At 48.1% G+C, this 11763-nt stretch overlaps 1 protein-coding gene across 3 annotated transcripts; it reads right to left on the reverse strand.

The window, feature by feature from the left end:
- Positions 1-454: 454 nt before the first annotated feature.
- On the reverse strand, positions 455-5093 carry IL32 (interleukin 32). 3 transcript variants are annotated; one of them, XR_006739708.1, is made up of 6 exons: positions 4846-5093; positions 3433-3664; positions 3050-3076; positions 2827-2883; positions 2317-2437; positions 455-950 (listed from the first exon to the last, which is right to left on the reverse strand). XR_006739708.1 is itself a non-coding variant. In XM_045571368.1 (5 exons), the coding sequence occupies exons 1-5, from the start codon at positions 4858-4860 to the stop codon at positions 748-750; spliced, it is 423 nt and encodes a 140-aa protein (XP_045427324.1). In that variant the 5' UTR covers positions 4861-5079; the 3' UTR covers positions 455-747. The 3 variants fall into 3 exon arrangements, 2 of the variants coding, with proteins under 2 accessions (XP_045427324.1, XP_045427325.1); XM_045571368.1 differs by lacking the exon at positions 3433-3664 and having other exon boundaries at positions 4846-5079; XM_045571369.1 differs by lacking the exons at positions 2827-2883; positions 3433-3664 and having other exon boundaries at positions 4846-5079.
- Between the last annotated feature and the right edge of the window lie 6670 nt (positions 5094-11763).

The following is an 11763-nucleotide window of genomic DNA, read 5'->3' on the forward strand; positions in this document are numbered from 1 at the left end:
GGTGCAGCTATTGAGCACTTACTGTGTGCCAGGCCCTGCAGGAAGCCGTGCACAGGCTGAAATCCAGCTGCTCATGGTAAGTCTGTGGTCAGTGTGACCAGTGCCCTGTTTACAGATTAGAGAGGTCAGGTGGACTCTGTACCTAGTTAATCACTGTCCCTAATGCACATTCAGGAAATCACTTGCCCTCCCTTAGTTATCTGGTCCTGCAAGAACTATTTATGTAAATACTCCCAATCTATAAGGGGCATAAACCAACGATGTAACAGCTTAATTAGAGGGAGGTCACTGGCTCCATCCATGATGGACATTAGATACAATCGAAGCTTACCCAAGTTCTCCTTTTTCAGCAGAGCCTAGATCCAGGCCCAGGTCCATCTGCTTGGCGCACTGAGCACCCGCACTCCACCTCCCAACCCCCATCCAGTCAAGCACTCAATTTGGTTCAATCAACTTTTGAAGCAAATCACCTTTATTGTTGAAAGTATTACAGATCTCCCTTTTTCCCCATTGACCTCCTCCACCCCACTTGTGCCCCCTCCCAAGGCCAACCAGCTTTTATTAAAACGCCATAGCAAGAGAAGGAAACCCAGGCAAGCTGGGAAGAGAGGCTGTGAACAGGGTGGACGTGAGGGAGGTTGTGGAGGATGGGTCAGGGGTGAGCAGGAAAGCAAATATTCTATGGGAACGGGGGAATCAAAGGGCTGGGAGGTGTGGCTGAGCTCCTCCAGGATCTCATGGGACTCCTTAGGCCTGGCATAAACTTGAGAAACACTTTGCCACACTAGAGAAGAAACTCTCAATTACACTCCAGATGGTCTTCGCCACTTTGACAAAGGAGGCAAAAATTGAGGCCAGCACATCCTTCCATATCTTCTTCTGTCGATTTAGCATCTCTCGGAACAACCTCAGTACCCATTCCCCAAAGCTCTCCTCAGGTTTCTGGGCCCCTGTGAGAGAGACTAGTTAGCAATCCAGGGCAAGTGGAATAGGGAAGCTGAGACAGATGGTTAAAGGACTGAGGCTTTTCAGCCATTGAGTACAATGCAAAATCCTGTCTTCCCTAACCAGGGACACAAGAGTAAATGGTTTAGAACATCGTCCTGTACACCGACACAGATTGTGGGTTTGATTTCTGGTTAGAGAACATACCTAGTTTGCAGGTTCAATCCCTGTTCAAAGCAAATACAAGAGGCAACTGATTAATGTTTCTCTCTCACATAGATGGTTCTCTCCTTCTCTCTCTCTCTGGCTCTCTCTCTCTCCACCCCTTACTCTCTCTAAAGTCAACATACATCTTCAGTGAGGATTAAAAATAAATAAATAAAAAGACTAAGTGGCTCATACTTCTCCTCCAAAAACAGGGAGATAGATAGCAGTATCCAGTTAGTGCCAAACACACCCAAACCCAGATAAGGTAAAGGAACACATCTCATTTTGGCAGAGCAACATAAAGCTGGTGAATATTCTATTGAGATCCTTCCCCAAGAACTCCAGCCTTTTTTATTTTTTATTATTGTTTATTGCCATTTTTTTTTTATTTTTTAAAAAAAATCAATCTTTATTATTCATATTGTTACAAAGGTTCCTCATTTCTTCCCCCCTCCACCAGGTTCCCACCCCACCCTCCGTCCCCTCCCCATCCCCCATTGTCCTCATTCATAGGTGCAGTTTATGTTCAGTCTCTTCCTCCCTCCCTTTCCCCGATAATAAATCTCTTTTCAGATAGTAAATCAGTTACTTAGCATTTTCTCATATCAACAATACCACCACATGCCCAATGATACACTTCACACAAAAGACATTTCCAAATAGGTCAACCAGCCTCATCTAGGCCCCACCCAAGGCACTCAAAGATTGACACCCCAGCCCTATACTAACTCAACACATCCAGATCTAAGCCTTCATCTCTTGATTCAGCAGACCCTCAAGTTCCCACAAAAGTTTCCAGCCATGTCTGAGAGGCAGCCTTGGGGCAGGGGCAGGCTGCTCCGGGCCTGGCTGCTCCGGGCCTGAAGAACTCCAGCCTTTAAACCCCTCAAGACAAAGGAGCCAGGAGCAAGCCCACACCTTTCTTCCCTTTCAGACATGCATCGCCTAAACTCTGGGTCCCCGGCAGACTTGCAACCAGAGGAGCAATGGGCAGCAGCAGCTCGTCTGGACTGACCCCCCAAACCTGTCTCCAAGGCCCCCCTTTTCTCTAAATTTCCAGTGAGCCAAAGCAGCCCTGCCGAGGCTCTCTGCTGGTGCTGCTTCCATCCTAAGCCCTCCTCGTTTCACCCTCCCCAGCGTTAATAAACATCCTCTCAAAATCACCTGAACTTTCATTGTTCGATCCTTCCGGCTCAGATTTCTGCTCCGAGCCTGGTTCCTGGACTTTACTACGGATTCTGTTCCGCAGTTCCTGCTGCTGTTCCGGAAGTAAGGGAGCACATTCCTGTGGGGATGGGGCATGTGTAGGATCCGAATGGGTCCTGACAGAGCCTCATACACAGAGCTGCCTGCTTTCCTGCCGGCAGTCCACAAGGACCGCTTGCGGAGGTTCAGGCCGCAATTCCCCTTTGCAGCTAAACCATGATGGTCATACCTGCTTGTTGGCTGACTGGCCCCAGGGGGTGCCCCATTAATGCATGAAATGAGGACAGGGATTTGGCCACTGTGTGCTGGGTGGGGAGGTCAGGAGCTGGTGCCAGCCACCCCTCCACCTCTCCATCCCACCCACCCCACCCCACTCAGGGGCTGTGTGTGCACATGGCAGCGCCAACATCAAAAGAGACTGGGGTGAAGGAGAAGCACAGAGGGGTGCGACAGGTGCCTCAGACTCACCTGGTTGTCCTCACAGTGAGCAACTACGGTATCAACAAAGGCATCGTTGAAGCGGTCCTGAAGAGAGGAAGGAGGGAGGCTGCAGACCTGCTCCTTACATCCCCAGCCAGAGGTCTGTAGTCCCCATTGTGACCTCCACGGGAGCCAAAGCTCACCCCAATAACCTGGCCCAGCCAAACTCCTGGGGACTAAGCTTTGGGGGAAGGGCGAGGCCAAAACTCACCTCCAGCTTTTTTATGCCTACTTGGACCTGTTGGGAAAAAATTACTTCATTTAAGTTCCTGCAGCCTCCCTCACTTTCAGTCTTATCCCCTGTTCTCAGCTCACCATCTCCCCATAACTGGTCAGCCATGTGCCTAGGGCCCTGCTCTGTCATCAGTATACCTGTGACTTGGACACCTCTCAGGCTCCCTGGGCCTTCCTATTCCCCACCTGTGTACTCACCCGCCACACAGGTGTCAATTTTGTCCAACATAAGGAATGAGCCAACCTGAGGTGGCACCTTCATCATTATTGTCGTCATCATCATCATCATCATCATCATCATCATTGTGATACCATCCCACCCAAATTGTGCAGAGCACAGGAGTGGAAACCCTGACCCACCTGGTCCTCTTCTTCGGGATTGAGCCCATCAAAGAATATGTCTATAGCCTGGTTCTGGAAAAACAGAGTTGGGACAAAGAGATCTGATCCTTCTCCTTCCTGGATCCCAGGAAGGCCAGAACATTGTTACCCTCCCACAGTCAAACCCAGGCCCCACCCACACCCTATCTATACATGGGGAAGAGCTTCTTACCACTTCAGTCTTCATTTTCTCTCGATATTTGAAGGATATCTGTGGAGATAATAGTGACATTGATCTTATATGACTTGCCAACCTCCAGACCTGTTGTACACATGCTCACACACTCACACTGACCAGGACACTCAAGCGTACAAGTATGAACATTGTTCTGGAGTGTGCAGGGCAACCTGGTTCCCAGATACCCAACCCTCTATGGTACCAGTAAGAGTTTGTTGAGGGAGGAATTGGCAGAGACCACTGCGCTCTGAGGAGGGGCAGACACAGAGGTGCCTACATCCAGCTGCTCTTCCTGACTGCTGGCCTTGCAGGCACACAGCACCCCAGGCCCTTTTTCACCCCTAAACTCTTGGCTCACCCCTAAACCAACGAGACAGGGAGTACCCCATAGACTTCCTCTTGAGTTTCCATCTTATGGCCCCAATCTGGTCACTGAGCCCTGGATCACTATTCCTCACCAATGATTCCACGATCCAAAGCATCCTGGAGCTCAACCTCATGGCTAAGGTGTGGGGTGGAGCTGAGGGCGCTGGTAGGGTGTGGGGAGGTTGGAAGGCACCATAAAATGGAAGAATAAACACTGAGGCCAATGCCTGAGAGGACTGTTAAGCTCCCAGGAAAGCACTGCCCACCTCCCACCTTCAGGGCATTAGGACATAAAGGGTCTACTGGGATCGGTATTTCTTCTCACTAATAGACCCTCCATTCTCCAGCTCTTCCCCCAAATATGTCAGATCTAATTGTTAAAGTAACACTTTTCCCATAAGACTCATTGTTTCTCAGTCACACACACACACACACACACACACACACACACACACACACACACACCCCTCTTCTCATACACACAGAGTTGCCCCCATGATTTCTCTCCCAGACATGAATTTTGGCCCCACAACCAGAACCTGCTACATGAAGTGAAAGGCTGAGCACAAAATGGAACTGTGGGGCCTTTGTCAAGAATTATTCAGAATTTTAGTTTGGTGCCAGGGTAGCATCCACCCAACCAGGCCCAGGGCCATCACCATGACCATACAGGTCTCATCCTCATTACACGCTGCTTCCAGGGTCTCTCATGGCCGGGGGATGGAATAGAGCCGGGTGCATGTAGAGATCAGCTAGGGTGGGGCTGCACTGGTGGGAGAGGGGAACAAACACCAGTGGGAAATGGGGCCCCAGGGCCTACTGTCCCTGAATCATTTGCTCTCACTCACCTTGGAGTAGCACATGGCTGCTCAGGGTTCAGAAGGCTGTGGCCTGATGGCGAGGAACAGGGCTGAGAAGTGTTTCAGAGGAGCAGCCTCTTCTACAGAATCCCTTTGGCTGCAGCTCCTTTTAGGGCCCCACTGAGCCAATCACCTTCTGCCACATCATTCCAGCACAGAGCTAGCTGAGGTTTCTACACCAGAAGGTCAGCTGATTTCAGAGCAGCAGAGGAGGCCCTGGCATGGAAAGGGGGGAGGGTGACCTGCCCTAGAGAGTAAAGTATGGCTGATAGTGGGGGTGGGGGAGGGGATTGACAAAAATAGAAAATGAGGAAAGACAGGAAGGGGTGGTAGGGTCGAAGGGCTCTGGGAGGGGAGGGCACATCCCTAAAATCTGCTGGTGGCTCCTCCACTCTCTGAATCAGGGAATCTCTGAGACCAGGAATGGGCCTCTTTTTCTTTTTTTAATGTATATATTTTATTGATTTTTTACAGAGAGGAAGGGAGAGGGATAGAGCGTTAGAAACGTCAATGAGAGAATCATTGATCGGCTGCTTCCTTCACACCCCATCTTGGGGATCAAGTGGGCAACTTGGGCATGTGCCCTTGATGGGAATCAAACTTGGGACTCCTCAGTCCGCAGGCTGATGCTCTATCCACTGAGCCAAACTGGCTAGGGCTGGACAGTTTTCTTTGTGTGTGTTGTTTGTGTTGTTGTTTTTTTACTAAAGCTGACACTTGTACTTAATGAGTGTTAAAATTAACTAGCTATTAGAACTTACTATCTATCATTACTATAGTGGTAGTTATCTCTTAATCAGGAATAAAACAAAAAACTGGAGGAAAATATTTGATCAAAAGAGAGACAATTGGATAAATTTCTACTTGTGACCAGAAGTGTCTAGGCCAGCGATTTTTAACCGGTGTGCTGCAAGAATTTTTAAAACATGCAATACCTGACTATTTAGTCATGGGCACTGACCTCTTTTCCCTTAGATTGTCAAATAAAATAAAAAGAATGACAGCATCCAACACAATAAGCCATGCAATGTGAATGGATAAAAATTATGCCTATTTTTGGTCAGATGGGCAAAAGAATATGTAATCCTGTGCCATAGGACTTTGGATAAAGAAGATGGAAAATGCCTGGTCTAAAGAAAAAAGACGAAAGGCACTGTGCAGAAAGAACTGAGGATGAAAAAGGAATTAAATTCACTAACTTGATGATAATGCCAGAGAGGAAGGCAAAATGAAGTCAGCTCTCAATTGATAACAGGGATTGAAAGAAACAAATAATTGCAAAAAACAAATCATCCCAAAAAATTAAAATGTCTTTATATTTGCCTCAGATGCTGACTTGAGACTAAAGCAACAGGGTAAAGACGATGGCTGTTGCGGGCATCACATCCTTATCTTCCACGTGGAAGCTCTGGGTTAGATTAGGGATATCAAATGCAAATCTTCCTCTGGCCTTCCCCTCCAGCACCGTGGCAAGCAACAGCGCAGGGATTTCCTCGATGAGACCAAATGGAGCCTGGTGACCCTTCTCTCCACAGCGAAGGGTTTAATATGGATTTCAGAGAGAGAAAAGGAGAGGGAGAGAGAGATTGAAACATCAGTTGGCTGCCTCCTACAGCCCCCTACTGAGGATTAAGCCTGCAACCTAGGGAATTGAACTGGTGGCCTCCTGGTGCATGGACCAACACTCAACCATTGACCCATACCAACCAGTGGCCAGGCTTTCCTGTATTTTTATTAGAAATCACATGATTTAGCCCGGCCGTCAAACCCTTTGTTGCTCAAACTGAAACCAATTTGCTCTTCTCAGTTTGTTTTTTTCTTTCATTTCCTCTCTTCTCAGTTTTGATATTACATATCATGTCTTCCTGGGATAGAGTTCTATTTTCGCATAACAGCAGTAGTCAATATAATTTTAAAATGTTTTATTTGGAAATGTCTTACCTTTAAAAAACAAAACAACCTGTCAGAATGGCCAACATCAACAAATCGACAAACGACAAGTGTTGGCGAGGTTGCGGAGAAAAAGGAACCCTCGTGCACTGCTGGTGGGAATGCAGACTGCTGCAACCACTGTGGAGAACAGTGTGGAGTTTCCTCAAAAAACTGAAAATGGAACTCCCATTTGACCCAGCAATCCCACTCCTAGGAATATATCCCAAGAAACTAGAAACACCAATCAGAAAGGATATATGCACCCCTATGTTCATAGCAGCACAATCTACAATAGCCAGAATTTGGAAACAGCCTAGGTGCCCGTCAGCAGATGATTGGATCCAAAAACTATGGTACATCTACACAATGGAATACTATGCTGCCATAAAAAAGAAGGAATTCTCATCATTTGCAGCAACCTGGATGGAATTGGAGAACATCATGCTGAGTGAAATAAGCCAATCAATGAAAGAGAAACACCACATGACCCCTCTCATTTGTGGATAATAAAGATCATTATAAACTGAGGAACCAAAAGATAGATATAGAGACAGTAAAGCAACAAGCAGATTGTCAAATTACAGCGGGGAGGGGAGGAGGATCTGGGGGAGATAATAGATCAACCGAAGGACTTGTATACATGCATATAAGTACAACCAATGGACATAAAACTCTGGGGAGGGAGGGGATATGTGGGAGGGAGGGAGGGGGGCAAAAAAATCATTAAAATATGTAAAAAATTAATTAATTAATTAAAAAAAACGAAAAAATAAATAAAAATAAAAAAACAAAAATAAAAAACAAAACAAACCACATATACATTTTATTGATTTCAGAGAGAATGAGCAAGGGAGAAAGAGATAGAAACATCAATGATGAGAGAGAATCACTGATTGACTGCCTCCTTCACGTCCCCTACTGGGGATCAAGTCCACATCTTGGGCATGTGTCCTGACCAGGAACCGAACAGTGACCTCCTGGTTCATAGGTCAATGCTCAACCACTGAGCTATGCCGGCCGGGCTAAATCATGTGATTTCTAATAAATTACAGGAAAAGCCTGGCCAATGGTTGGTGCGGGTCAATGGTTGAGTGTTGGTCCATGCACCAGGAGGCCACCAGTTCAATTCCCTAGGTTGCAGGCTTAATCCTCAGTAGGGGGCTGTAGGAGGCAGCTGATTGATGTTTCAATCTCTCCCTCTCCCTTTCTCTCTCTGAAATCCATATTAAAAAACATTACACCGAAACCAGTTTGGCTCAATGGATAGAGCGTCGTCTTGGGGACTGAAAGGTCCTGGGTTCGATTCTGGTCAAGGGCATGTACCTTGGTTGTGGGCATATCCCCAGTGGGGGGTGTGCAGGAGGCAGCTGATCGATGACGTTCTCTCATCGATGTTTCTGACTCTCTATCTCTCTCCCTTCCTCTTTATACAAAATCAATAAAATATATTAAAATAATAAAAAAATCAATAAAAATATATTAAAAAAACACACATTAAAATACACAAATTGCGGGGGGGGGGGGGAAATACAGCAGCCCACCCCAGCTCCAGAGCACATAGAACTTCCTGTTGTTATTTGTGGCTTTTCACCCACAAAAATGCTGTGTCTGAGTTTCTGTGGCCCCTCCACCCCACTTGACACATAGCTGCTCTTTAACTGCTTTTTGTAGAAAGTTAGAGAACTTATTCACCAGGGCTCAAGGGACTAAGGGAGGTGGGAAGGCTAAGTCTAGCAAAGGTCAGCACTTTGGAGATTGGGTGGGAAGATTGGGGTATAGAGAGCCACCAGATGTCACACAGCAAATTCAACTCATGGAAAACCCCGGGAGGGGGGGAGAGGGTGGATTCCAAAGAGGGAGGATTGGTCAACTAAGTGACTGAGAGGAGCTGGGAGAACCCACAGCATTGAAAGCTTATTATTGATTGAGCACCTACTGTGTGTCAGGGACTGTGTGGGCCATTGAAGGGAACAAGGACTACAATAGAGGGGGGACGGGGGAGGCAGCCTCAGGAGAGTGGAAAGAGCCTCCCAGACAGAGGGAACAGCATGGGCAGAGGCCCTGAGATGGGAGCGGCTTGGCAGGCAGCTAAAGAATGTTGTCCAGCAGGGGGCTCTGCAGGGACCTAAGATGCAGGCAGAACCTTAGGCCAGGGTTGGACTTCATTCACATAGGGTGCACAGGAGATTTTCAGGCTGGGATTATTTCATTTTTTTTAACAACGAAATCATCTAGAGCTTGGCTACTGGACTGAAATAGCTTAAAAGAGGCAAGACTGGGAGATGAGCTAGATGACCTCAAGGGATCGGTGGGCCACAAAGCTCCTGGTGGCTTTAGCACAGGGCGACAGTTTTTTCTGTTGGAAGAAATAAGGGGGAGGGCATGAGGAGAGGTCAGTGGAGGTTTGATTCAGGGTCACTTGGGAAATTCAGGGACAGGGTTTGAAAGAACAAGAATGGTGACTGATGCCCGGTCGGTGTGGCTCAGAAGTTGACTCATGATCCAAGAGGTTGCCTGTTCAATTCCCAGTTAAAGCACATGCCCAGGTTGCAGGCACCATCCCCAATAGGAGGTATGCAAGAGGCAGGTGATCAATGTTTCCTTCTCAGTGATGTTTCTATCTCACCCTTCCTCTCTCTAATACAATCCATAAATCTCTAAAAGAGCCCAGCTGGCATGCCGGGGCAAGGCTCACTGGTTGAGCATTGACCTATGAAGCAGGAGGTCGAGGTTCAATTCCTGGTCAGGGCACATGCCTGGGATGTGGGCTGGATCCCCAGTAGGGGGTGTGCAGGAGGCAGCCGATCAATAATTCTCTCATCATGGATGTTTCTACCTCTTCCTCTCTCTCCCTTCCTCTCTGAAATCAATAAAAACATATTAAAAAGAAGAAGAAGAAGAAGAAGAAGAAGAAGAAGAAGAAGAAGAAGAAACATAAAGAAAAGAAAAGAAAAGAAAAGAAAGGAAATGAAAAGAAAAAAGAAAAGAAAAGAAAAGAAAAGAAAAGAAAAGAAAAGAAAAGGCACATAGGACATGAAGTGAGGATATGGCCAAGAATAATGAGTGCTGGTCAGGACCTGCAGTGGGCAGCCCTCGGAGCTGGGGTTTCAGGCCAGAGACGGGCCTTCTAGTGTGAAGGCATGCCAGAGGGGTCCCTGGAAGTGGAGGATAGGACGCGAGCACCAGTGGGGCTCTGCTCAAAGGAACCCTCAGCTGGGCTGCCTCGTTCCTTAGGAAGGTGGGGCCAGGCCAAAGGTAAGGAAGATCCTTGCCATTAGTGCCCTCCCCTCCTGGGGCAGGGTCCCTCAGGATTATCGGGACCAGCGGGAAGCTACTGAAAGGGTGCGGGTCCAGCCATTGCTCCTCTTGCAGGACTGACAGCTGGCCCTGGTGGGGAGCTCCTTCTAGGAACCAAGATTTCCTTCCTACCATCCAAAGGGTCTGAAGCTGGCAGAAGAGGGTGCAGGATACTGACCCACAGAAATGTCCCCATCCTGCAGGTCTCCTGGCTCCCAACCCCTCCCCACATCCACCTTGGAGTGTTTGCTCTTCATCAGGCCCACTTCCTCCCTTTTCTTCCTGCTTCAGGTCAAAGTCCAACCTTCATCTCATCTCAGCAGCTGCTACTTGCTGCCAATCACCCCTGACTGCAAAGCTGGTCTTCATACATCTGCCTGAAGCAGGGAGTCAGGGCTGGGGGTGGGAGGCATTTGGCCTCACAGATGGTGAGCTGTGCTGGCCCTCTCAGGCCTCAAGCCTTGCTCCAGGCTCCCCCAGCCTCTGCATTTGCAGTCCCAGGTGAGGTGGCCAGCCCAGAGATCAGATGGCCTGCCTACTCTGCCTTCCTTCTAGGCTCATGTGGAAGTGCACTCTGCCTGCTCCCTACCGCCACCACTGCCCCAGTCCCTGGGCCTCTGATTATGGAAGAAACGTGAAGGAGTTTCAGAGGCCCAGCCCAGCCCCAGTGATGAAGGTCCAAAGAGGGTGGTCAGGAAAAGCAAAGGGGCCAAAGTCCCCAGGCCTGAGCTCCTGGTGTTCAGGAAGGTGCAGCTATTGAGCACTTACTGTGTGCCAGGCCCTGCAGGAAGCTGTGCACAGGCTAAAATCCAGCTGCTCATGATAAGTCCTCGGCCAGTGTGAGCAGTGCCCTATTTACAGATTAGAGAGGTCAGGTGGACTCTGTACCTAGTTAATCACTGTCCCTAATGCACATTCAGGAAATCACTTGCCCTCCCTTAGTTATCTGGTCCTGCAAGAACTATTTATGTAAATACTCCCAATCTATAAGGGGCATAAACCAACGATGTAACAGCTTAATTAGAGGGAGGTCACTGGCTCCATCCATGATGGACATTAGATACAATCTAAGCTTACCCAAGTTCTCCTTTTTCAGCAGAACCAAGATCCAGGCCTAGGTCCATCTGATTGGTGCACTGAGCACCCGCACTCCACCTCCCAACCCCCATTCAGTCAAGCACTCAATTTGGTTCAATCAACTTTTGAAGCAAATCACCTTTATTGTTGAAAGTATTACAGATCTCCCTTTTTCCCCATTGACCTCCTCCACCCCACTCGTGCCCCCTCCCAAGGCCAACCAACTTTTATTAAAACGCCATAGCAAGAGAAGGTAATCCAGGCAAGCTGGGAAGAGAGGCTGTGAACAGGGTGGACGTGAGGGAGGTTGTGGAGGATGGGTCAAGGATGAGCAGGAAAGCAAATATTCTATCTGGAAACGGGGAATCAAAGGGCTGGGAGGTGTAGCTGAGCTCCTCCAGAACCTCATGGGACTCCTTAGGCCTGGCATGAACTTGAGAAACACTTTGCCACACTAGAGAAGAAACTCTCAATCACACTCCAGATGGTCTTCGCCACTTTGACAAAGGAGGCAAAAATCGAGGCCAGCACATCCTTCCATATCTTCTTCTGTCGATTTAGCATCTCTCGGAACAACCTCAGTACCCGTTCCCCAAAGCT

This window comes from Pipistrellus kuhlii, unplaced genomic scaffold (assembly GCF_014108245.1).
Source record: "Pipistrellus kuhlii isolate mPipKuh1 unplaced genomic scaffold, mPipKuh1.p scaffold_m20_p_4, whole genome shotgun sequence".
NCBI classification, from domain to species: Eukaryota; Metazoa; Chordata; class Mammalia; order Chiroptera; family Vespertilionidae; genus Pipistrellus; species Pipistrellus kuhlii.